Source organism: Watersipora subatra, chromosome 9 (genome assembly GCF_963576615.1).
Source record: "Watersipora subatra chromosome 9, tzWatSuba1.1, whole genome shotgun sequence".
NCBI lineage: Eukaryota > Metazoa > Bryozoa > Gymnolaemata > Cheilostomatida > Watersiporidae > Watersipora > Watersipora subatra.
In genome coordinates this window covers 49606179-49634098 of record NC_088716.1, presented here as the reverse complement: position 1 = coordinate 49634098, position 27920 = coordinate 49606179, and the positions used below count along the sequence as shown (strand labels likewise).

The 27920-nt window shown below is 34.6% G+C and overlaps 1 protein-coding gene and 1 long non-coding RNA gene across 2 annotated transcripts; one reads left to right on the top strand and one right to left on the bottom strand.

Moving 5' to 3' along the window:
• The first annotated feature begins 663 nt into the window (after positions 1 to 663).
• Positions 664 to 8588, top strand: LOC137405172 (uncharacterized). Its single transcript, XM_068091399.1, has 4 exons — positions 664 to 762; positions 1541 to 1684; positions 4358 to 4441; positions 6798 to 8588. The coding sequence occupies exons 1-4, from the start codon at positions 664 to 666 to the stop codon at positions 8586 to 8588; spliced, it is 2118 nt and encodes a 705-aa protein (XP_067947500.1).
• Positions 8589 to 11387: 2799 nt separating this feature from the next.
• LOC137404408 (uncharacterized) lies at positions 11388 to 24332 on the bottom strand. The gene is made up of 4 exons (XR_010979679.1): positions 23943 to 24332; positions 21112 to 21225; positions 15506 to 15643; positions 11388 to 12096 (listed from the first exon to the last, which is right to left on the bottom strand). It is a non-coding gene; the product is annotated as an uncharacterized lncRNA (long non-coding RNA).
• Between the last annotated feature and the right edge of the window lie 3588 nt (positions 24333 to 27920).

The window sequence follows — 27920 nt, the reverse complement described above, 5'->3', positions numbered from 1 at the left end:
GCTTCACGAACATCCTTCTGGGAGATTTATAAGCAACTTATGAAATACTCAAGTCGGCGAGTCGTCTCCAACTCTCCTGAGCCGGAATATTGAGGCAATTTAAATTGGTGAGCTGAGCCCGGAGTCCTGGGCACCATCATTAGCCTTTTCAACATGTCAGCCAAATAGTAGGTATTTTCATCTGTGCTTTTAGAATAACGGACAGCCTTACCTGCGCCGTCATTTTTGAGAAGGAACCTTTAAAGCTTTGAAGGCAGGTTGCCGCATTTAAAGCAGCTAGGCTTCTTTAGTCTACAGGGTATTTTGCCTTGAAATATTCATGTTCCATAAGTCTCCTCCTTAGCTACTGTCCATCTTGTGAAGTCGGGGATTCAATGAGCTTACTGCTGCCACCAGAGTAAAGGATCTGCTGCAACTCGGTACTGTTTCATAAAAAAATACAGAATAAATGCAATATATAAGGCTTTATATTTTGCTCAGATATATAAATAATCACAGTAAATGCATGTTGATCATGCTCCTTTTACATCATTATCGCTGATAGGCTCCACCTTCTTCCTAAGATGTCTGGCTTGATAACAGGTCAATCCATTAAGTGCCAGCTCAGTTGCATGTCGGTCTATTCAGGTGTTGGCTTAAAAACAAGTCATCCAGAAACAGGTCATGTACTGGCTCACTGGTCTGTCCAGCTTGTACTCTTGTCAGCCAATTGTGCTTCTGGCCGATTCGATAGCTGGCCTGGTCTCCTCTGATCTTGTTCCGGTAAGGCCAGCTTCAATCTCTCTCAACTTGGTAAAACCGAGACGTCCTCCTGACACTAAGCCTGAGCCTCACTATCCTTTTCTTTCACTATAATGACAAACCAAATTACACTTGACGTCTTTCAGATGTTATCTCAAACATTTGTCATAAAATACACTGACTAGCTATATTCTAACAATTTATTAAAGTATGTTGTTCATGATAACCCAGATAACAAAAGAAGCCTAGAAGTTTGTAATCTTATTGTAACTAGCAGATATAAAGATTGCATGTACATGTATATAGTCTATGTATGAACCTCACAAACTTTATCTGTGATAATCTAGATTTAATGGAAATATACCGCTTAGTTTGGTATTATTAATGTAAAAAAGATATAAACACTCTGCAAAGCCATAACTTCAAAAAGATTTGTAAATTTCCTTGCCAAAATATAAGTAGACAAAGAAATGTGATGATTTTTATACTTTTTTTACAGAAAATATGTTTTACCTGCTAAGTTTGACATATTGAAGATCATTGTCAGAGGTTTACACTTTTTATTATTTTTTGGTCTGTATTATTGTGAAAATATTTATTTATGACTTGCATTATTATTTAGTACAAATAAATTTAATCATATAATTTCTCACACATTATTTTACATGCTTTCATGTTATCTCTGTGGCAGTCGCTGACTTGGTCATACAAAGATTTTCATCTGTTTTTAAAAACATTGATGGAAAAACACTACATAAAAGCTGTAGCAGTCCTATTTTAAAGTGTAAAATTGTTTTAGCTTGATCTCTCACAAGAGTGCCCATCCAGTAGTACTAACGACTCAGAAGCAGTGCTAGAGTCTACAACAGAGGGGGACAATGCACAAGTCAACACGGTGACTCCAGAAATGGAGGCTGATGGTACTCCAGCTGCTTCTCATCAGGTCAGCCAATTATTGATGGTATAATACTTAAACAATTTACCAAGCATTTTCAGTCGAATCTAGCATCAGGCGTATTGTAGTATTATAATTATTGTAGCATTACGACTATTATCGCAATAAGAATATTGTAGTATTTCAAGTATTATAAGAATATAAGCATTTAGCACTATAGCTAGTGTACTTTAATAGCGATACAACTATTCGAGCATTAAAGGTTTTTTTAGCTTTACAGGTATTTTAGTATTAAGATCATGGTAGTGTTAGTATTGTAGCTTCTCACATAATGTAGCGATTGTGGTAGCATCACAAGTATTGTACACCTACAAGTATTATAAACAAAAAAATATTGTAGCATTACAAATATTTTAGCATCAAAAATATTGTAGCATTACAAATATTTTAACATTACAAATATTGCTGCATTTAAAGTTTTGTAGATTTACATGTAATGTTTGCACTGTGAAACTGCAGGTAGAAAAAAATTACAACAAGTGTGTATGCAAATAAAATCTTCCAAGTTGTATCCAAAAGTAGTTTTCTTCAAAGCGTGTAGAGTTTTTTTCTTTTCTCACCAAACTGGAGGGGATAAATAGTTTGCAAAATTATCAACATAATTGACAGTTTATATAGCTGTTGAAGAATGTTTTTAAAAAATGTTGAGTTCTGTCAACATGAGTTTCAAACATCAGTGGCTAAACCTGACACAACTGCAGAGGTGAGTTTCAATGTAAATCAAACTGAACAAGTATTAAATTTTAACTCTATAAATATTATTCTCTGAACAACATGAGTCAATAAATCCTGCTGACACAATTGATACTAAAAATACGCAGATTGATTCTAAATGTCTTATTTCAGAGTATTTTGTATCCACCCAGCGATTGTGAGATTTTCATGTTTAAAACAAAAAATTTTAATGATGCGCTTGCTAAGACATTTTACTTAGTAGATAAACTGTATTATACATGTATAACAACAAACTAAATATGTAACAAAATACACATTCTTAGTTTTGAGACAAGCATTTACATGTTCGTGGGTGTTTGTGTGCATGTGTGTGTGTGCATGTGTGTGTGTGCATGTGTGTGTGTGTGCATCCGTGCGTGCATCCGTGCGTGCATCTGTGCATGCATCTGTGCGTGCATCCGTGCGTGCATCCGTGCGTGCATCCGTGCGTGCATCCGTGCGTGCATGCATGCGTGCATGTATGTGCATGTATGTGTGTGTGTGCGTGTGCGTGTGTGTATGTGTGTGTGTGTGCATGTGTGTGTGCATGCGTGTGAGCATGTATGCATGCTTGCATACATGCACACACACCTGCACACACACACAGTCTTGTAAACGCATGCAATTGGGGATGCAATATTTTTACCATCACTTTGAGGACAATTTTCATCTATCATTAAGAGCTTTAAAAAATAACATATTAAAACATTTTTTGTTGGGTTTACAAATGCACTGATTTTTGGAGCTGTCATCTTATCCATTTTTCAGTTATAGCTCATGAGAATTTAACACTACCTTTGGGGACTTCACCTCACACACATGTATGAATTTATTATCCAATAAATAGGGACTTTTGCGTAGAGAAGATAACTCTGGCTTATTTTTGTTTTTTCAACCATTTTTGAATTGTCGGTATGTGATACATGTATGCATGTATCACATGTATCTTATGTGATACATCTAAGCATGTATGCATGCTTGCATACATGCACACACACCTGCACACACACACATGCACATGCGCACACACACACATGCACAGGCACACGCACATGCATGCACACACACATACGCACACACATACGCACACACATACGCACACACAGATGCACGTGTGTCTGTCTGTCTGTGCATGTGTGTGTGTGTCTGTGTGTGTGTCTGTCTGTCTGTGTGTGTCTTTGTGTCTCATTAGTCATTTTTTCATTAGTCTTGTTACCTACGGCAATGGATGCATCCTTAAACAGTCATACAACTAACTTCGCAGAAAACTGTGTAGTAGTAACCAATTTTATGAGCCAAAGAATTGTTTATTTTTCGGTGATGCATTTATAAAAGTAGGAGTTGTCAGCAAAAGTTGTAAAAGACATTACAGCAAGCACCAGAAAAATTGTTGTGGTCAGAACTTGTTAAAGTTTTATTCAGGAGCAGTTTTTAATAAACAAATTTTATCACTCGTCTTTATGTAACACCAATTGCTTTGTTTAATTTATTTGTCGTTTTATCGCATCAGAATTGGTTTTCCTTAAAGCAAATAGAGTTTTTGTTTTTCTCGTCAAATTAGTGTGATAATTAGTTTATACGATTCTCAGCCCATGTAACCCTTAAAAATGTTTTAAGAAAATGATGTTGAAGTATTTCAACAAAGTGTGAAACCCACTGAAGTTCAAACTCCAGGGGCTGAAACTGACACCACTGTAAAAGTGAGTTTCTGCTTATATCAAACTGAACAACAAGTAGTAACCTTTAATTTTAGAAATACTTTTTTTAATGCAACTTAAAACAATAACTTCTATTTCTATGTAAATAAAATCATCTCAGTTATATTCAGAAGTAGTTTACATTAAAGTAAATAGAGCTTTCAATTTCTTCGCCAAAATGAAGCAACAATTGGTTTACAGATTTATAAACATGATCAACAGCCCATACGACTGTTGAAATATGTTTCAGGAAAATGATGTTGAGATCTGTCAACAAAGTGAGAATTCTGATCTGCTTAAAACTCCAGTGCCTGAAACTGACACCACTGCAGAGGTAAGTTTTAATGTAAATCAAACTGAACAACAAGTAAATTTTAACTCTAGAAATATTATTCTTAAAACAAGATGAGCCAATAAATCTGACTGACACTATTGATAGCGAAACTATGTATAATTATTCTAAATATTATCTTATTTCGGAGTGTATTTGACTCACACAGCGATTGTAAATTTTTTTAATTTTGAAATAAAGGTTTTTAAACTGATGCTCTTGTTAGCACTCTTTACTCAGTAGATGAACTGTAATTTATAAGATTTACAACGGTATATCAAAAATGTCCAGTATGTTAGTTTGGAGACAAGTCTTTACAAGCATGGCTGTCCATGTTTTATTACATCATAAATGATTATCTCATGTGAGATTTATTTATAGACATATTACCATACAAATATTTATTTCAGTTGTGTCATGGCTCAATTTTTTTAGCATATTTCTGATAATGGCGAAATATTTCAATTTTGTGCTTAACCTTTGCTGCTTGTATTTTAATGAGTTGTACAAGGTTATAAATTTCAGACTCAAACTCACTCAATGTTATCAGAAAAATTGTGTGGACTAAACTAACTCATATGGGAAGATTGTTGTCAGAGGTTTTTCTCCTTTTAATTTTACTATTTTGTTGTTTTGTATTAAATTGAAGATAATTTGTTGGGACTTGCATTGTGATTTGGTATAAATATTTGTGACCATAACATTTCTCACACATTGTCCATATCATTATGGACAATGTGTGAGTTGATTATGTTAATTAATCAACATCATTTGAATAATCATAATCCTAATAAAATAATCAACATAAGTTGATTATGGCAGCAGGTATGTCTCATTTTTTGTTGCTAAAGCAGTCCGTGGCGTTGGTTCACAAAAGTCTGTGTCTGTATTCTAAAGCACCAGTGAAAAATATTACATAAGAAATTACATTAAATAAGTTTTATTTTAAAGTGTAGGAACTTTTTTAGCTCGAGATCACAAAAAAGTGCCCATCAAGTAGTACTAATGACAAAGAAGCTGTGCTAGAACCTACAACAGATGATAAGGATGCAAATGTGAGTCCGGTGATTCATGCAATGGAAGTTGTTGGTACTCCAGTTGTTTCTGATCAGTTGCGACAATTAATTCAAATTCTTTTACCAAATTACATGTACAGTAGTAAAGCTGTAACACTCTATTAAGCTAATTTTCAAACATATCTAGCATTACAGGTATTGTAGCTTTACATATATTTTAGCATTACATGTTTGCGGGTGTGTGGGTGTATGCACTCGCCCATGCATGCGTGGATGCATATATATCTTATATATGATATATATAGATAGATACATATATTTATATATCATCTGGCCCAAATTTAATTTTTCCAAGGATAGTCAAAGCTGCTCAATGGCAGCTCATATGCGTAAGTGTACGTAGTAGTGTTGAAGTTGTGTCACCTTGGTCATAAGGTGAACAACTCATAATAAAATATAAGCTCAGGCCACCAACTCTACCATAGATTTGTTCCATTAAGTTAATCTATCTGCTTGCTTTAGCTACCATGTACTTTCAAGGAAAATCGATGATTTGGATGCAACTCATAGTCAGTAATAACAAAAGGTTAAAGAATAGGCAACTCCATTATGTAGTGCATATCCTAACAATCAATTTTTGCGTTGTACCAAACATTAGCATATTTGTTTAAAAATTGCTGATAAAGGTTTATTATTTATGTTCCTAGTAACAAAACATCCTTGAATCTAATCCATACATGGTCTTCTAACACTTTATGTCCATTTAAAGAACAAAATTGTAATTCTTTGTGATAAACCGAATAATTCTTTTACCTTTTTGTCCATAGTTCCTTTATACAAACTTGTCTATATAATTCCTTGTAAATTTCAAATATCTTCAATATGTTTAACAATACTACAATTTACCTAGTTTTCAACCTATTTGATAAAAGCTATTGTTTCAAGTGGATATGACTGATCATAAGTTACTGAAGGAATTTACTCGACTGTTCCATAAAAAACCAATATCACCAACTTACTTTTCAGAGTTCATTTGTTTCACTGGTACTCAACCAAGCTGTTGGTGTGTTGAGCAGGCACTATTTGGCTATAATTTTAGTACAAGAAATAAAAAGAAATTTAAGACAGCAAATAAGCAGAATATCCAAAACTGATCAGGCGGTTGCCAATTGGGTTTGAAAACAGATTCATAAGATTTTACAGACATTAGTGTTCATATAAACAGAGAAGCAGTAAAAAGTTACTTCCATAAACCCCCTAAAATTAAAAAACTTGAAATAAAACTAAGCCAAAATCAAAAGCACTTGCATAACATATTAAAATTTAGTGTGCTTATTTTGAAGCACCAGTTTCCCACAATCAAACGGAAGAAAAAGCCACGTAAACTAACTGTGCGATGCCTGCCTAGTAGCCAGCCTATCGATAACCAAAAGTGTAGCAGCGGATCTTTTCATTCAAGTGGAAGAGGTTGTCAAGAAAGGTATAGGAACCAGAACAGGTCACCTGACCAAGGAGGTCACAATTCAAATAGCAATCAGAGAGGGGCTGGCAGTCAAAATTCCAATGGAAATCAGAGAAGATCTGGTAGTCAAAACTCCAATGGAAATCAGAGAAGAGCTGGTAGTCAAAATTTGAATGGAAATCAGAGCGAAGCTGGTAGTCAAAATTCCAATGGAAATCAGAGAGGAGCTGGTAGTCAAAATTTGAATGGAAATCAGATCGAAGCTGGTAGTCAAAACTCCAATGGAAATCAGAGAAGAGCTGGTAGTCAAAATTTCAATGGAAATCAGAGCGAAGCTGGTAGTCAAAACTCCAATGGAAATCAGAGCGGAGCTGGTAGTCAAAATTTCAATGGAAATCAGAGTGGAGCTGGAAGTCAAAATTTGAATGGATATCAGATCGAAGCTGGTAGTAAAAACTCCAATGGAAATCAGAGAAGAGCTGGTAGTCAAAATTTCAATGGAAATCAGAGCGAAGCTGGTAGTCAAAACTCCAATGGAAATCAGAGCGGAGCTGGTAGTCAATATTTCAATGGAAATCAGAGTGGAGCTGGAAGTCAAAATTTGAATGGAAATCAGAGAGGAGCTGGTAGTCAAAATTTGAATGGAAATCAGAGAGGAGCTGGTAGTCAAAATTTGAATAGAAATCAGAGAGGAGCTGGTAGTCAAAATATGAATGGAAGTCAGAGAGGAGCTGGTAGTCAAAATTTGAATGGAAATCAGAGCGGAGCTGGTAGTCGAAATTCCAATGAAAATCAGAGAGGAGCTGGTAGTCAAAACTCCAATAGAAATCAGAGAGGAGCTGGGAGTCAAAATTCCAATGAAAATCAGAGAAGAGCTGGTAGTCAAAACTCCAATAGAAATCAGAGAGGAGCTGGGAGTCAAAATTTGAATGGAAATCAGAGAGGAGCTGGTAGTCAAAACTCCAATGGAAATCAGAGCGGAGCTGGTAGTCAAAATTTCAACAGAAATCAGAGCGGAGCTGACAGTCAAGAAAGGTATAGCAACCAGAACAGGTCACCTGACCAAGGAGGTCACAATTCAAATAGCAATCAGAGAGGGGCTGGCAGTCAAAACTCCAATGGAAATCAGAGAAGAGCTGGTAGTCAAAACTCCAATGGACATCAGAGAAGAGCTGGTAGTCAAAATTTAAATAAAAATCAGAGTGGAGCTGGTAGTCAAGATTCCAACAGAAATCAGAGAGGGGCTGGCAGTCAAAATTCCAATGGAAATCAGAGAAGAGCTGGTAGTCAAAACTCCAATGGAAATCAGAGCGGAGCTGGTAGTCAAAATTTCAACAGAAATCAGAGCGGAGCTGACAGTCAAGAAAGGTATAGCAACCAGAACAGGTCACCTGACCAAGGAGGTCACAATTCAAATAGCAATCAGAGAGGGGCTGGCAGTCAAAATTCCAATGGAAATCAGAGCGGAGCTGGTAGTCAAAATTTCAATGGAAATCAGAGAGGAGCTGGTAGTCAAAATTTGAATGGAAATCAGAAAGGAGCTGGTAGTCAAAATTTGAATGGAAATCAGAGCGGAGCTGGTAGTCAAAATCCCAATGAAAATCAGAGAGGAGCTGAGAGTCAAAATTCGACTCAAAATAAAAAAATGTTTAAAATGAAATACTTTGCATGAAATTTTTTGCGCATTATTTGGAAAAGAGGTTTCCATCTTTTCCAAGCATGAAACATTTGGTAAAGATTTGCGATTAACAAAATTAGCTCAAGTTGTGGAAATTCGCAGATTCCCGTTTGCGGATGGAGCAAATGTGCTTAATAACAACATCCCAAAAACATAGTGATAGATTCTTGACAGCTCTCCAGCTATGCCCAAGCTGATGAACAAGAGATCTTAGGGTGTAGAGAAAGACTGATCTCCTCGTTGAGCTACCACCAGCTCGATAGCCCGAAAGAAGACTGCTGTTCCAATTAACCAATACATTGTTCTGGTGCCAACAATAATATCAGCCCTAAAAATAACTTATGATTCAACTTTGCTCAGTCTGCCATAAGAATGACTCAAAAATAAAGCACACCCTTTCTCTGGAATTAATATTTTTGTGTGAGACTCTACTTTCATGCCAAGCTCAACCCTTTCTGCTGTATATTACTGAATATGGCAAAAGTAAACTGTAAAGTTACAATTAATGCTTCTGTAATTAATTTTAGGAAAAGCAGTATAAATTAGATAGTTTACTAGATGAGGGGAGAGCTACAACTGACACAGCCAATAAAGAGGAAAACGGTGATCACCTAATGACTCATGAAGTCATACCAGCGACTCCATCTGAACCTCAGCAGGTAGTCAAATATGCTTGTTATCAATTGCAAATGGGTTTCTAACTAGTTTACAGCCTATAGATGTCAGATTATTGTATGATCAATGTATTTACATGTGCTGCCTTGAACATGTCTGATTAACATGTTCGACACGATATCTAGAGTATACCAAAAGAAATAAAGCATATGAACCTTTCTGCCTCACAAACGAAAGCCCTGGTTTAACAAGTATCAAGTCAAGCACAATATGTCTACCTTGTTACTTCACTGTATTTAATAAAATTGTATACAGATGTAGCCTAACTGGCAATTATACTTGGTCAGGTAGCTTCTTGTGTGTGTCCAAATTATGTAGAAACCATAATACGTTTATGGCAATTACGGCAGCTATGGTTTGTCATAAACAATCAACACATTTCAGATTTAATTAGTTGACCACAGCATATCTGAGATTGACTGAGTTTTTTACTTTGCAGTTTGCTTTTTAACTTATGCTATTTAAGAGCTTTTTCAGAGATTCTTTCAAAAATTTGCAATAGTAATTGCCTTCTGGTGCCTGAATCTCGTATGAATGCAGTGAGTATCATTTTGTTGTACGTTTATAGAAATTCACTTTGATAGCTGTGTTTCCATCGTTCACCTCAAACTGACAAAATAGGTTTCAGTGACTTGTAATTTTATAGCAGCTTAAAAACAATAGATTTCATCGTAATAACGTGTAGTGCTTCCTAGGTGTACAGGTCAGACAATAATCTAGATGTTTCTTAGGTAGACCATCATAAGGAGTGTGATGTGAGAGAGGAACATATTGAAACGACTGTATGGCCTGCAGCAGTTATCCATATAGTTGAGCCCATGGAGGATTGTGTAATAGCGACCGATTTGCCAGCGGTATTCCAGCAGGTAACTATAAATAGAATATACATGTATATAGTAAGAATATGGCTATTCTTTTATATATATATATATATATATATATATCTTTTATATATACATATTTTATATATACATATGTTATATATACATCTTTTATATATACATATTTTATATATACATCTTATATATATATATATATATATATATATATATATATATATATATATATATATATAGTCAAATTAGATGGAATAGGAGGCCACTTTAGAAAATATATCCACGATATAGGGCTTTCGGATAATAGGAGGCTTCTGATAGGAGGCTTCGCTAGAAACATGCTTAAACAACTCTACTCGTCATGCTGATCGCATACGTATCTATTTTGCATTTTGCATAAATTTTGCCGGAGAGTTCAACATTTTGAAAAATTTTGCAGGTTAGGAGGCTCTGTAGTTTGAAATGGAGGACCTCCCATTAGCGTAAAATTTGAAAATTTTTATACAAAATTATGAGTTGTCTTCTCTTTTGCAAGAGAAGTTATCTTCTCATTAAATTCAGGGCCTCCTATTATGTTTTTATATCTTGAATTAGATAGTCCTAGTTCCAAGCTCTACTTCTTTTCTTTTTATATAAATTTAGCTAACTATGATATTTAGTTTGGTTCTTTTTACTTGTAATGAACCTTTATTGCATCATTTAATTTTCTATCAATTGGTTAAAAAGGCGAACTAATCCCTGAAACCCCATTTCAGGGATTTTGTCAACAGAAACTAAGAAAACTGATTTGCAGGCACATCTGTGTGTGCTTAGATCTAAAGTTTATCATACATATTATTCATAAAATTGAAAGCTTATGCTTTCCCTTAATAGCTTGTTAGTGGGCATGCATGGCAAAAACAAGCACTTTGTCCATTTAAAAAAAGTTGTAATAAGTTGCAATAAAAGCTAGGATGGTATTGACATCAAGTAATTGGTATTGAAACCATCCTAGTTGTCAAATAGAAAACTTTTAAAACGTATATTAATTAAAACAGTGCATACATTCATGCTGCCAAATATGCCTAGTAGAGTCAGAGACACCCAATTTTTAAAACATAAATGTCAAACATGGGAGATTTGCATACCTGTGGCCACATTTATTACTTATACAATTCGATTTAGTCAAGTCATTGCTACTGAGGCAAAACTTGGAAATATAGCATATGTGGGGCCCTTTGGATTATAAAAGGTTTCAGATAAGAGCTTTCGATGAAACCATGCAGTAACATTGAACACACTGTGCAGATTTCATGCATGTATATCTAACTCGCATTTATCAACATTGGTCAGCATATTTCTTTAAAAAAAGCCCAAACTTACTCAAAAGGAAAAAAATTGACTCTTTAAGCAACCCCGTCAAGGAGTTGAGTTTACAGAAAAGGAAAGCTCAATATAAGTACGTCAAACAAATTGCTCAAGTGAGTGCAACGGTGACAAATAAAATATTCTTAAAACACAATGAGTTTGTATAAATCTAAAAGTCTTTAGTGCAAATGGAGCAACCTATCAAAAGCAGGCCAAACAGCTGTTACATTACCAAAAGATTAAAAATCAAAGCATTCACAAGAATACCATAAAACAATTATCAACAAAAGTGGACTATTTTATTTCTGTCAAATAAAGCTGTAGAGCTTCAAAACACTGAGCTCTATAATTGTCTTGCAAATTGTGTGACCATCTCCTGGCACCTCGAGTATAATGTGTGAAGTTGTGGTAGCTGTAACTAATGGCTCTGCACAATGTTTAAAATATGATTTTAGCTAGAGATCTTAGAAGCGATTCGCAAGAGAACTTTGCTGATTGTAGACACGCCCAGCTACAGAAAGAACTTTAAGGTTGGATGTCATTCCAGTCACTGGATGCCTTTTTGGAAATTGAACATCAACTTGTTGTTTGAAGGTTAGGCAATCTAGACCACTTTGCCTCCACTGGTAAATATGCTGCTCTACCTGCAAAGAAACCAGTTATTAACCTGTTAGTATAGTTAAAAATTAGGATAATGTTGAACACTACTCATTTTACAGACTTTCCCAAGATATCAAACCAGCTTTAAAACAATACTGACTAAAAAGTGTGCTCCATCATGTTGTTTTAGAACGCTTAGGAGATTGGCCAGAAACTTGAAGAGTAGGCTTTTGCAGCTAGCTATATTGGTGGCTGTACTAAATGTAGGTCACACAGAAGATGCTTTCCTACTGAAATTCTGCATAATTTTGTTTGCCCTAAAGAGATTGCAGTTCTCACTATGTTGATGTTTTGCCTAAAAAAAAATTAACCTAGTAAGCCTTAAAAAATTATTGTTTCGATGTTGTTAACACAAGTTAACTCAATAAAAGTAAAAAACAACAAACATTATCATTAATGCTTTCTTTTAAGCTAAAGCTTTTTTGTCAAACTATTAGGTAAGAATGGTATCTTTTAAATATAAAATGTAATGAATAGTTGGGTTAAGAAAAGCTTTATTTTACAAACTAATAATTACAGCGTTTCCATTCCTCTTATTTCTAAGCAAAATGCACCAAAATCTACAAAATTTTACACATTCAGCCTGTACTGTGATGAGAACCGTGTCTGTCCATATAAAGCCAGCGTTGGATAATGGAAAAATATTGCATCCCGCTGGATTTGAACTTGCAACATTTACCTTGCTAGACTGACACTACAAAAACTATGCTAATTAACCTTGTAATAATTTGCAATATTTGAATGCATAATTATTGCAACTGATAATCTTTTACAGCACTCTACACTGCCAGGGTATTTTTTGGTACAAGCCAAGTTGATTCAAAACTTCTTAAGCTGAGTAAAATTCCTAACTGTCTACACGGTCAATTTTTTCCATGCACAGATTGACTATGGATTGTATAAAAGTCCCTTTTCATTCAGTTGGCCTTTAACACTGTAAGGTTTATGTGTATGAATATGCCTTTCACTGCAATGCATACGTGTACAAATTAAGCATAGGGTTACTGCCAGGTTACTCTGCAAAGCAGAGTTGTCCTCTCGTGCACTCCAAACAAATCCTAAATATTTAGGATTATACATTAATCATTATTATATAGACATTATTGAAATTCTTTAAATAGTTTAGAAGTTTCTATTAAAACAGATTTTCAGCTTTTGTTTACACCATTTAGTCTCTGCTTATATGATAAAGCTACTCTTTGCCATTAGCATGTCTGTGCAAATGCGCTCGTTTATAACAGTTCATCTTCGTAGACTATTTGAGATGACCAAAATAAATTCTAGCTCAGCAAAAAATTTAACTCTGATGCTCATATCAACTGATTTGACAATTAAAAAACATTCAGTTTTGAAGGTAGTAAACATGAATTTGGAGATCAAACAGAAGGTGAGGTGAATAAAAGCCACAAGAGACAGACTGCTACTTGTTGCAGCTAGCTAACAAAGTAAAATCAGTGTCTGTATGACTTATCATTTATCCATCATCGGGAAGAGCTTGGGAGCAAGATAGATTTTAATGAGACTAGATATCATGACATTCAGCTTGGTATACAGACGGTCCCCAACCTACGAACGAGTTACGTTCCGAACAATTGTTTGTACAGTGAATTTGTTCGTAAGTTGCTTCAGTGCTATATTTTGTATTATAACTTATGCTTAAGGCCTACATGTATATAAGTATATTGAAGGTTTATATTAGTATGTTTAAGGCTTGTATAAGTAACCTGTAAATTGGTTTGTACTGAAAAAAACTTTTTAATAAAATGGAGAGAATACTGTGGTGGACGCCGGGCCATGACACAGCATTTCTTATTGATCGTATGTGTTGTCCTTTTTTATTATATCATTGTTTCACTCGTTATGCTATTGTTATATCTGATATCATGGTATAACACTATCATTTATCGTCACTTTTATTGTTGTCATACCAACTCGCTAGCGGTCCTATTTATTCACCTTGTTAGCCGGTGTTCTCACCGTTTGCCGTTAGGACGGAACAGTTGATATTACTAAATATAACGGAGCGCTCTCATTTATTTGAGCAGAGCAGATAGATGTACGCTCCTCGAATAGTGAAATTACCTTCGCTAATAAAAAAGCTGAATACGACTACACACACTCTCTTCTTTTTATTTATTAGTCTAGATCGTGCCAAGTAAAGGTCGGCAAACTCCTTTACAATACATACAGGAAAAATAAAAAAAGTTCTTTGCGCACTGGAGATACGTTCACGCTCTTATGCACTGCAACGAACTGGGCAGAAGAAGGTGGATGCTGGGTGATGCTTCTATGTAGCGCCTCTTTCTGCCGCTAATAAGTCGGTAATACCGTCGGTATAATCGATGAATATACGCGCAGACCTGTTCGTATGTACCGTTGTTTGTAACTCGAATGTTCGTAAGTAGGAAACCGTCTGTATTAACACTCCAAAGCTTTCACTGATAGATCCCCTTCAAATATTTCTGATTTCTTGCGAGGCGAATCATTTTACATATTTTTGACAAAAATGACAATCTCTAATGACAAACTAGTTTAACAATGTATTGGTATCTATAATAGCGAACCCTATGCATCTTATCATTGCTCAAGTTTGGCAAGAATGTAAGCGATATTTTTAAGGACAACTATGAAAATTTTGTTAATAATTTTGGGAACTTTCACCAACTTGACACTTTACCCTATATGGCATTTCTTATGTTGGTCAAACAAAAGCTTTACATAAATTCTTTACATTGAGAGGAATTTGCGTTATAATAGGTATAGGCCTACATGTACATTATAGCAAAATTTGCTGTACAGCTATTCCAACCAGATAAAAATCTGACCTATGCCCATACTACAAAAAATTCATAATTTGAGTTAAAATACTTGGATTTAAGTTAGAATATGACCTAAAAGTCAATGAAAGGAACTTAAGTTTACTTTTCACATAGGAAACAAATACATTATGCTTATGAAACAATGCAAGTGTTTTGGCCTTAAAGTTTGGCTTATTTATGTATAAACTTAAAAACATTACTTTTTATTTTGTGGGTTTTCACTGTCCACAAAAGACCCTGGTCCCCTTTATCCCGAAAATTGAATGGTGACTGCAGAAAACAGCTATGACAGGCCGAACAGGATTTGGAACAAAAGGTACATTTCTCACAAACAGAGATTGTAAATGGTACAAAAATGCAAGTTAAGCAATACGAGTGTCATTCAGAGTTGAAAAAAGCTATAGCTTGTTGCATACTATTAGATACATCGTCCAAATACATATTATTGAAATTTTCGGACTAGCACAAAATTTTTCATCTCAATATTTGTAAAATACATCTAAAAAAATATTGTTTTTCACCAAGGTTCATTCTATGTCACTCAATATTTTGGTGTTTTGACACCCTAATTTACCTTCACTAAGTTCCTTTGTCCGTTCTCCTCTGACCAGAAACCTCCCCAAATATGTAAGCTTTTGTAACCTTGAATCGCCAATTCTTTAGATAACTTGTCTAGCACCAGAGTCGGTGCAGAACATGTTATAGCAACACCCTGCAATTAGTAATAACAAAATAGAAATATCACATTTTTTGAATGAATGATTTTCCGATTTAAATTAAACTCTTTTCATAGCTAATCAATTGAAAGCTCATTGCTTGCTGCAAAAAAAGGAAAAAACTGAGAAAGCAGAAGTGCATCTGATATTTTAGCTTATGACTCTCAATCCCAGCTTTGATATTTGTCACCATTGTGATTTGTAGGCAATAGAAGAACGCGAGTTAAGCAATGTAAAAACTTATTCATATCCTATTAAAAAAAGGACTTCAAATATTGAAGTGGTATTTCAAAAGCAATTACTCATTCGTAATATTCATAGTCAGTAGTCTGACCCTGATCTGGACTTGGCTTTTAGATATTATTGCAAAGTAAAGTTTAGAGCTGGTCACCATAGGTTTTAACTGTGAGTTTCAGTTCCTATCCCAGACACTATGCTTACATATAGTCTGTACAAGTGCTATCGTCAGTGGACAGGCAACCAGAATGCAAGAACATGACAACTATAAACATGCAAGGGTGAATAGGAGCTGTATACACCAATAGTCCAATTTGTAAAACGGAAAAACTAGTAAATGACATTCAACTAAATTGTTGTTGATGACAGCTCTGCACAAGCTTCAGCTAAACATTCACAGATAATAATTACATAAGAAAATACACAAACTAAAAAGCAATAATACTTAGTCAATACTAAGAATGATTACGAAGTTTAAGAATATTAATCAAAATTACGTACAGTGGCACTCGCATACCGTTGTTGCTTGAAAGGTATGTTTCCAAAAGAAAATCTTGTCATTTTTCTAAAAGATTACTAATGCTTAAAGGTTGACATGCAACAAAATTCACGCTACAGTTATTTGGTATCAAAAGATTCACCATGTCTTACTCTGTTGTGTTGCATGTGCAATATATGTAGAAATGTGATAACATGCTCTTAAAAGCTCAAAAGCGAAAAGTTAATCGCCGCCATCACGAAATTGCCGAAGATTAGAATCCCGTTCCAAAAATGGGTCAAATGGCACGTAGCTCGACAAGATGGCTTCTGTTTACACTTTCATGCAACCTCATTCATTCAAATTTTTTCACAATTACGCTTCACGCATTCAATGAAACGATGTCTATTGTCCTCAAGCATCTGTTTCCTCATCACTGTATTGATGTCACTTTGAGCACTGATATCTCAAAACCTACCGTAAAAAATGGTTTAATTTTTAACCTTAGCTCGAAGGAATGCATATCATCATCTGATAAGCATGACAAACCTGTTGGTCACCTGTGATAGTCAAAAAATGCTGCGAAAATTATGCGCGCTGTTTGGCAAGAAGCATGGGTCACATGATCAGATTGCGACTAGACGATTAGATCAACCCAAAACAAAATTGTAAACTAGCGAGCATCTATATTTGGTAAGAGCTCTTTGGCGAAACCCAAAGTTTATGTCATAAACTAGTGCTACAAGAAGTTTTATATTGAGCCTTTTACGGAACTTACAATTCATGTGAGAAGATCACGTGTCAAAACAATAACCAAATCATTTTACTATGTCAGAGAAATGAATTGATTCCAATCTACGGCGGTTTCGGGATCGCGGAGATTAACTGTTTCTTTTTTAGCTTTTAAGAGCTTGTAATCACAGTTCTCCATATTTTGCACCCACAACACAGCAGAGTAAGCCATGGTGAATATTTTGATACCAAATAACCGTAATGAAATTTTGTTGCAAGTCAACCTTCAACAAGCAAAATGATAACAAGCTCCAGTACCATGCATTGACAACTTGGGCAGCTAAGTCGTACATGCAAATTAGATGAGTATTTTACGGTATTTTGGAAAGGCCAATAATTAACCAATGTTTGAGTTTTTATCAAATTAAAGTACATTTAATGGGCCATTTTAGCAGCGCAAAGAAAGCACATTTCTGATGACCATTTGCACCAATTTAGGGCAGGTAGTAGGAGTGAAATAAATTGGTTCGACTTATTTTAGTCAAAAATGGATACAAGTATTAGCCAAATGAAAGTTTGTTACGGAAAGTTCTATCATAAGAACATAATTTGAAATAAATTATATAATAAACTTCTTGCAGTTGCTTCATTTTGTCCTGCAAACACATTAAAATCTGTAATAGAAAACAAGACACCTATACAAAATCAAAACTGGTAGTTAATTTCTGTTAGTGATGACATATTTTTTATTGTAGTTCTACAATAGCACTATAAGTTCCAAACAGTGCATTAACTATTAATATGTGTCATGATCACAGAATTCATGGTAAGTCGGGATTACAAGATTTAGCAAACAAAATTTTGATTCTAGCCTAATAACAGCAGATTATATGGTCAAAAAACTGAAGCACGTTTACCATTAGTGCAAAAACATAGTTCCAAGAAAACTGGTATTAAAGTTTGAGAAACGAAAACCAATGTAAAGTTTTGTTTACATTTCAAAACGACATAGCAACCAATATCAAGATATTGTGATATTTATCTAGATTTCTGTACTTGGATCCAAAAAACTATGCTGAATTTGAAAATCTAAACAGATTTTAGCTGGTTGTCAAAGAAATAGCTGTATATTTATAAGAAAGTGTATTACTTATTTTTGCAGATATTAAAAACAGCTTGATTGTATCGCGATATTGGGCACACCCAAATCATCAACCAAATCTTTAGAAAATTAACAACAGTAACATATTGCACACCATCGGTCACTATACACTTCGACCTTGCAAACTCGAATAATTATTCTCATAACTAAATCTGATTATAATTTCATAAAAATTGAATAATTATTCTTATTATTAAATATTGTAGTAATCTTGTAAGAATCGTTAGGAAAATATCACCACAACTCCCTTTACTTTCACTGCTTTTGACATCAGTTAGAATACCAAAGTACTCATTACAAGCGTCCAAAATCGGCAAAAAAGAAACAATTATTTTTAGCGGACACCATTTTTCAGTACTTCTTGTTTAGCATAGCAATGGTTTTAAGTTTTTTTTCGATGGTAAAATACTTTTATTGGCTAAACTGACTTCAGATTCAGAAAAATCACTCTTTGATTGGTCCAGACCTACAGGTTACAAAATTTGTTACCAATATTATAAGTTCAGTTGGTGCAACTTCAAAGTCGAATAATTCAACTTTGTGATTTGCGACTTAACCATGGTTTCTGTGACCGCAACCCATATGATCTACCTGCTGATAACTTTAACTCCTTTACTACCAAATGAATCTCTCTACCGCGACATAAGTGTTTGGTGAAACTTAATTTCTAAAAGAGTGTATAAATGGTTATAACTTTACACCCCAATTGTTTATTAACAATATTTTTATAGCAAGTTTGTCAGCATAAGTTTTTAAGTTAGTTCATGCCCCCAAAAATATTACAAACGAGTTGTCGAGTGAGAGGGACCATTTTTCGTCCATTTTGAAATTACTGTGAGGTAAGCACAAAACTCTAGTCGGATGATTTATGAATATTATTAGTTTACATGTTAATTAATCTGATGAACATAATTACTCTCATTAGTACTATTGCTCAATAAAGTTGCTCAGTCTATAGATCTGAAGTTAGTAACCATTTATGGCTATATTGCTTCTGAAATTACTGGTCATCAGTAAGAAGATTTCATAAAATAAGTTTTTGCAAAGCAAAACTATGCTCAGGTTGTAAACGCATTCTTATTTGCTCAACATATGCAAATAATAGCTTTTTTCAATCAGGTATAGATGTAATAAGATAATTTACTAATTAATCAGTAATCGGAAACAATTTGTACAAAAGCTTGCTAAAGCCGCATCATGCAGCACTTGGCCATACAGAAACACATTGCCAAACGAGCTGTACTATTGGTAGTTTAAGAATTCACACTGAAACAGCTTCAACATAAAATTAAGACATGAGAAATCAGTGCAAAAACTGCTTCGTATTACATTTACTTCATGCCTTGTTGTAATTGAGCATCATACTGCGTGCACAATTAGGAAAAATGGCTGCAAGATCAAAATTTACCAAGTCTTTAATTTGTTAATGAAGCCGTGATAAAAAACAATTTAGACAATTTATGCAGAACTTAAATGCAACTGCATTTCATCAGCATTTTTATAAGCAGGCTTAGTGTAAAAAAAACAGAGTAAGAGCCATACTACAAGTTCATGAAGTTTTGAACAAATTGTTACTTTACCCTTCAATATGTTGTAAAATGCTAAGACAAGGTTAAAAAATTATTGACGCTGTTGGAAGAGAGAACGTTTCAAATGCCTCTAGATTTCATAAAAACAGCTAAAAATGATGGCAAGGGTTCTTGAGGACACTTTTATTTGTATGAAAGATTGGTAGATAGAACATTATTACACAAACAGACAATTCCAGAATTAAAGCGCAAACATTGTGGCCATAAAGGGTAAATAAAAATTGTTTCAAAGTAAAAGCCAAAAGGCTATTGTGCCTGGTAGTAGTAGCATCATTACCATATCATTTTTCTATTGAATAACGTAATACACTTTTTATTAGAATAGAACAGACATTGGTACATTAATTGGTCCTACATGTGATGGCTCTTATTAAAGACCTAATTTTCACCAATGAAAGGTGCCCTCAGATTAAGATGACCTTAATTATGAACCACACCGCCTATCAGAGTTTTTTAACATACACATTAATCAGCAGAAGGTTTTACGCCTAATGTTACCGACAAAAAATCTAAAAAGTGTGTTGCAGTATGAGCTTGGTCAGGTTCTCATCCTCTTTTGCTGATACAATAGGTAGCAATCAGTAGTCCATTTTCCAAAGGTTTATTTATTGCCCATTTCTAAAACCTTGGTAGCTGTAAAGGTCTAACACAGCTGTTTATTGCAATAATAAACTGTAAAAACAAAAATAATGATTCTCAAAAAACTTTGGTCGCTGTTGGCTGTTAACATGTTTTCTATTAGTTAGATGCAGGATGGCGATTGTTTTTTTCATATTAGGTACACATATGACCGGCTAACTAATTGCCTACTCACTAATAAGAAATGTTTTGTACAAAGATTTTTTAGCGCATTGCTCTTGGTTATAAGCGTACATTGTGCTGAGCTGCACTGCGCAGCCTGTTGTACGCACTCAGTTAATGGACTAGACCAAAATCTGATTGTGTTTTAGACTTTTTCCATTCGGAAAACCCAGGCTACACTCATTAAGAAATACATTCAATCTTTAAAAAATGGATAATATTTTAATACTTTAATATTGTATTTGTACAATTTAAATATCAATTGTACATGCCACTCCATACATGGTTATTTTGCTTCATAACTATAGTTTTACTGTTTTTGCGGATTGTCAGTGCTATAGTATTTTAGTGTAGCCAACTACCCAATGAAATGACTGCAGTCTCCAGAGCTCACTTTAGTCATCAAAGCCCAATTTAATTATCAGAAGATTAGGACTACAAAAAGTAAAGGACTCATCAACTTACCCTTCAGTTTTTCAAAACACTTGTAGGCCAATATGATTAGTTCTGTGAGAACATGATTAAAGAACAATAGTTCTGCGTGGTGAGCTCATCTTCGTTCTCCAGATTAAACAACTTCTACAAAAGAACAAAGATTTTAACATTGTATAAAAAAATAAGTTGATGAGGACTTTATGCACAGAGTCTCTGACCACCTTCAATTTGGTATTGGAAAAAATGTTGAAAGTGAGCTACCGTTAAACCTATATTTGAATGCACCTTGATTTGATTGGCACCGCTATTTGGGACCACATCAGGAGATTGCTTTGAAAATCGAGCGCCATCTTTTTAATGAACGCCAACTCTATTTGAGGAGGTAAGTTACCTTATCAGTATATGTATAGGTTTAGGTATATTCGCCTTTTGTGAAAATATAGCAAGGAGCTTTTAAGGTCCAAACACACTAGGCGATTTTATTGCAAGCGTCATGAGGGCGAAGATATCGCTGGTGCGTGCATAAACACACTTGAGCGATTTACTAGCAAATGATATAATGGGCACGCTCACAAACTGCCAATAAAAATCCGTATCATTAGTTTTTTCAGAGTTGTTGATAAATTTAGGCCAGTCAAAATGTCGTCGTCTAGGCTACAACATAAACAACCTCCACATTTGTTATTAAACCTATCTCCCTTTCAAAGAGTGTACACTGCCTACACTACAAGAAGACAAAAGAAAAACGATTCTTGTATTTTTAGCTGTATTTTTTTTACAATTTTTTATACATATTTTATTTTGTAGTGGTTTTTCATATTTAATATATTAAATATTTACCATTTTCAAAATGGTCAACCGGCGCAACGATTGACTCCGGATGTTGGTTTCCAACTCAGATTTTTTTAAATTTTGTTATGATGGACAGAACTGGGAGTGCTATTATTAAATTCATGAACATTTGAGTGTTCGTTCTGAAGATGTTTCGTAACAAAATAGAAAATTGGAGCTGATGTACGTTGTTGAACATCGGTAAGAAATAATTACCCGCCGTAAAATTACATTCTGGTAAGAACTAACCAATCGAAATGCATCTCGTTAGCAATAAAGTTGTGTAGAGAAATTCTAGCTTTATCGCTCTGCATGAACACGCTGAGTGAATTTTAACGCAGATTAGCTCTAACGCAATATCGCTCTAAATATTGCCTAATTTGTTTTCACCTTAAGAGAATGCTTCAGCGATAACACTTGTTCTATTGAGTCAAATATGCTACAAAGCAAAAAATTACGCTGAATTTGTTGTCGGGGTTTTATAAAAACACCATTATCAGCTTTTTAAATGTCTTAACCGCCAGTACATCAGCAGTCATAATTAAACATTGTCCCAAAAACAAGCGGCCTCAAACTGCCTAAAATATCGTACTAATCAAACATTCCATGTTAAAGAATAGAGAAAGCATAATATTATTATGCTTTATTAGTTATCTTGAGGTGTTGACTGATGTTCTAAAAAAGGAATCAAGGAGATTGACCCCTAGAAGCTGAGATATAGACAGCCAAACACAGGTCTACCTAATAAAGAATCAGAGGAAAACCCTTCGAAAATCCCGAAAACTGTGACGTATAAAATCGACTTAATGGTCATGAGCCGGAGTTGCGCACCCTTACCGCCGTTATGTATAAGGATTGTTTTGGCTACGAGATGTGAAACGCTTCTCGCGATAGTAAATAATTTACATACTAGCTCTGGTTTCTCAGGAAAATCATCCAAACATTGTGTGGTAAAGGCATTTGCCCACAACCCCTCGCCATGATTTTTTAAAGCAGAAGAGCAGATTTTGACTATTGTGCTTCAAATTTTAACTCGATCTCCACGGATATGCTCCGAAGATCATCTGTTCAACGAACGGCGCATGTATAGTCTATATGCGATATCCGCGATTGCAGTTTGTTTAGAATAAGAAATAGGAATGGGACTTTTTGTTCCTTCATCATTTTTCTACTGTGTATCTACTGCAGCATTCAGTTGATTTTCATGATTATCGTCACTAATAACAGACTGGAAGTTCACTACAGCCATAATCTTAAAAAGACTAACTTGACCGTGCTGCTCTTGCTATAAGAAAAGAAAATGATAACTTTTGCTTTGATTTTTCTATTGATCTATTATCTTATCTATGATTATTTTTTATGATTTATATAATATTCATAATGCATGTTATACAAAATAATAATATAACTGCGTATAGAATAAATGATGTAACTAATATAATTTGTAGAAAATTCCAAATGATAACCGAGATTGATGATTGATTATATTTATTAGCTATAGTTAAAAAATCTGAACAACGCTAAAGATGAGTCTGGATATGGAAGCTAAGTAGGAGAACAACAAAACTGAGCTGAACTAGCAAGATAGCGAAATGTTGCGAAATAATAGATGCGTGTAATTATTTTATGCTAAAACTAATCTACACGTCAGAGGGACTGGTTCGGAATTCTAGGAGCGATGATTGTTAGGCCCAATTTGATTGTTCTATACTTCCAGGGATTAAACCAATTAAAACGCCGTGATTGTTATAGGAGAGCACAGTTGGCTTAATTGACCAATGGCACACAAGTCGATTTCATACATCATATATTGATGATTACCAAAACACTTTTGTTTTTTGGTAGACCTGTGTTTGGCTGGCTATATCTCAGCTTCTGGTTGGTCAATCTCCTTAATTCTTTTTTTAGAACATCAGTCAACACCTCAAGATGAATAATAAAGCATAATAATATTATGTTTTCTCTATTCTTTAAGTGGAAAGAAAATGGGATAAACTACAGCATTGAAATTAAAGCACTCTCACACTCACTTCATGAACAGTTCTGTCAAAATCTTTACTGATAACTCAGCTTGCACTTTTATTCCATAAGTGCCAGAGTCACATCTAGAAGCAATAGGTCGGCTTTGCGCTAGAGGACAAGCAAGGCTAAAAGTGATAAAAATTAGATAATACACAATAAACTTTCAAGTTCAATTAGTGATGAGGGAGCAAAAGTATCCTACATGGGAGCTATTGCACACTTTAAACATGATATTTGTACCTCACAAACTCACATGGTCTTTTAGAGTAAAGTAGATGCTCCTATAATGTATACCTCCTATAGCATAAATTCTAGAAAAAGTCGGGCAATTTTGTGAAGTTTTTGCTTCGTACCGCGTAAAAATCTCCATATAACTTAAAGTGTATCATCGGGCGAGTTCTAAAGTTTGATTTGAGTGTTAGTCTGTCTCGCCACACCTGCGAGAAAAGAAAGCGACATACAGCGGTGTCAGAAAGTATTTGTCCACCTCAAACCTCACTGCCCATTTTAGGTAAATTTGTTGTAGTAGTCATGTAGAGGGATTGAACCCTGACAAACCATGCATCATTTAAAAGTAAATTAACATTAGATCTTGTTGACACCATCAGTAATAAAATTACGGTTAATCAGGGATCAATAATCATTTTTAGGCCAATCAATGTGAATCAGTGCTTATTAACTCATTTTCAAACGCAATATGACATTATTAATTTTCAAGTGGAATATTATCACAACAATAGAGATCATGTTGGACAGCATGTGCAGCAAAGGTTTACAGTTTTGCTTGTTAAAAGAGGAACAGCTAGAGATCCCAGAATTCATACCAGCGTCAACATCAACCATGGATAAGAAATGTGTCAACGACCTCATCATTGGCCTGCATACAATGGGCAATCTGAGCAATAGAAAAATAGCGAAGAAGCTTAGAGTATTTCAATCTAAAGAAAATTAAGTGGTAAAGAAATGAATGCAGCATCAAACCACCAAAGATCTACCACGATCAAGGCGTTTGAAAAAACCAGCTGTCCAACATGATTGCTGGTTTCAGATTATGAACACTCTAGCGCTCGTGAGGCTTGTTCACAGCATGCCTAAGGCTGCAGAATGGTTATAGTCTGCAAAGGCTACCAGATAAAATATTAAAATGCAAAATAACCCCAATGGCTTTTTTCTGGGCCCATAACAGTACAAGACCGTTATTTTCAATTTAGAAAATAATTAAAGAAGAGATAATAACGAAATTTGCGATGACATATTTTCTGGTATGCAGTGTGAATTAGTAGGCAGCGGTTGATACAATAAAAGATATTTGGCAATTTTAAAATCTAGTTATTTCTATTTTTCAGCTCATTAGGATTGTTTTGATACAGGGTTTTATGTATGCAGTGCAAAATATTTCCAAATTATGATGAATTTATTGCAGTGCTACACTTACTTAAACAGGCAGACAAAGATTTTTTCCCAACACTGTACATAAAGCATTATACATATAATACATACAATTTCCATAACATTCTGACTCTTGTGATAATTTGTCTGAAGTGACAACGGAACAGAAAATAGGTACATATAGCAGTGCAATTGTTGATAAATACTTTAAGGCTATTGGTCGGTGCATCTGAATGTCACGAGTTGGAGTTGCAATCTTGAGCTCTTAAGAACGAATAGATGACGAAAAGGTACTATCGCTTTTTTATAGTGAAACTATTTTTTCTTAGTCAATTGTTGTAAGTCGCTGTCGCGTCAAACTATGCGCTCTTCATCAAATTATTGTCAAATTACCACAATCATGGTCTATTAAACCAATGAGGTTGATCATGAAAAGTTGTCGATGAAAACCAATAATACAGTTAAGGCACCGCCAATACATTCAAAAGAATGTAAGTCGGATTCTTACATGAGTGAGTTTGGAAAGGTCCTGAAATGGTTTAGACAATTTACATGTATGTTAACATTCTTATAATGAAAAATCCTTATCATGTAAACGTTCCTAGAACTGATCATCTCATTTTAGCAGCCCCTACTGTACAGTCATGTCTGATATGAGAGCAAAATGCATTCTGGGACAAAAGCTCGCAAGTTAATTTTCTTGAAGTCCTATCTCAAAAATGTTTTTTATATAAATTAACTAAAGATAAATTATTGTGTTGCCATCCTCTAAAAAACTACCAATAAGAGATATTACAATAAAAAAATACATGATTTTATCTATTCATTCTCTATACCCATGCCCCCAAGGCTACAAATACCTATGTAAAGGTTATGGTCTGCATTAAAATGTAGCAGTATTATGCAAAACATAATTTTGAGTAGTGGCAGTATGCAGCAGTCCATACAGTAGCATACAATATGGAGTTCTTACCTTTCAGAGAATCATAGCACTAATGATTGTGAGAGAGAGACCTGATGCAACACGCTTAGTACGCTACACTTTTGTGGCATCGCATAAAAAAACTTAAAGTATAAATTTAATATAACTGAATTCAGCTTAATAAAAAATTCTTGAAAAAAATGTTCTGATCTTATATTAGAGCTAATTCTATTTTTTCTTCATTTTAATTTTTAAATCATCTCTTCCTGGCTGGAAACTTCTCGATTTGCTTATACTCTCATTTCCAGCCAAACTTTTTAAAACAAATCTGAAGCAGACCTGACGGGAAAACCAAGTGATGTAGTTTCCGTAACTGGCCTTTCGCATCTTTTGGCATTTAGTGATACATCAAAAACCACCTTGCAAGCTCGCATCTCTAATTTTCTAGAATTTCAAGGCGAAAGTGGGTAGTGAGATAGTGAACGGTACAGAATTTGTGTAAACATAAATTGCTTGAATTCTTAAATCTATTCATTGGTTATTGTTATATATATATATATCAATATATTTATTTTGAAGGTTTGGGGTAGACTGACACAATCTTCTGAAGAATCAATTGATTTCCTATAGCCGGTTTGGGTATTGACTCGTGTTCGCTTCAAATTCTGTATCATTTACGATTTTGCTACCCATGAAAGTTTATTATAAGTTATGACTAATGTGTTGAGAGTATATGGGAGGTCATTAAGTACAAAGCCCATCAAGTCAAGTAGTCAATGATGACTTACCAGCTGTTCAAAAATAGGTTGGGTACGTGTCTAATGACAGGGAAGAAGCGTTCAACTGACATTTATGATCTACTCATCGCCAAAATCTTCCGGAAGACAATGCAAGGAAGAGGACCTTGATGACCGCCCAGGCCTATATAGATGAAAGAACCGTGAGTCACCACCGGTTTGTATGTCAATGAATTTGATATAGAAATACATAAAGTGCTGGTCAAATGAAAAGCAATACACGAGATGTTATGGATGAATAGCTATGCAAATGGCTTTGTACTAACCCTTGGTATGAAATATTACCCAAGCCTGTGTCATTAGACAGCAACCACATTTGCTAGTTAAAGCTCTAATTTTCAAATATATTAGACAATGCTATGTAAATACATGTAAGATAATATCATAGTTGTTAAATATAAATACAAACTTGTAAAAATCCATGATACGAAACCGAGTTTTAACCTGTTGATCCTTGCTCGATCTAATCAATGCGTGTCAGTAAACCTAGACAATATGTCCAGCAATCCGAAGTTATTAATTTTTTACCAAATATATCTAAACGTGCTAACAATGCAATGATATTTGGTGAAACAGCAGTACAAAAAGTCGGACAACCTACAGCAGATGTCATCAAACAGAAAAAAACAGTATGTCACCATTATTCGGGCTAAAACTATAAAAGTTCGCACGATTTTAAACACTCATTAAACATTTACAGATAATATTCATCCATAGCACGCTCATCATCTTTTCATGACTCAAAATATACTGGAAATTTATATTTATTATCGTAAAATTCCACATTTGTATCACAGTCATTTATGACCTACCAACGAATGAGTCATATTGATTGTTTCGCGATATCATTATAATAAAATGTGTTATTATAATGAAAG

Coding starts and splice junctions, on each gene's coding strand:
- LOC137405172 (XM_068091399.1), top strand. CDS start 664: ATGTACTGGCTCACTGGTCTGTCCAGCTTGTACTCTTGTCAGCCAATT. Junction 763..1,540: donor TCTCCTCTGATCTTGTTCCG/GTAAGGCCAGCT, acceptor AAATTGTTTTAG/CTTGATCTCTCACAAGAGTG. Junction 4,442..6,797: donor AAACTGACACCACTGCAGAG/GTAAGTTTTAAT, acceptor CTTATTTTGAAG/CACCAGTTTCCCACAATCAA.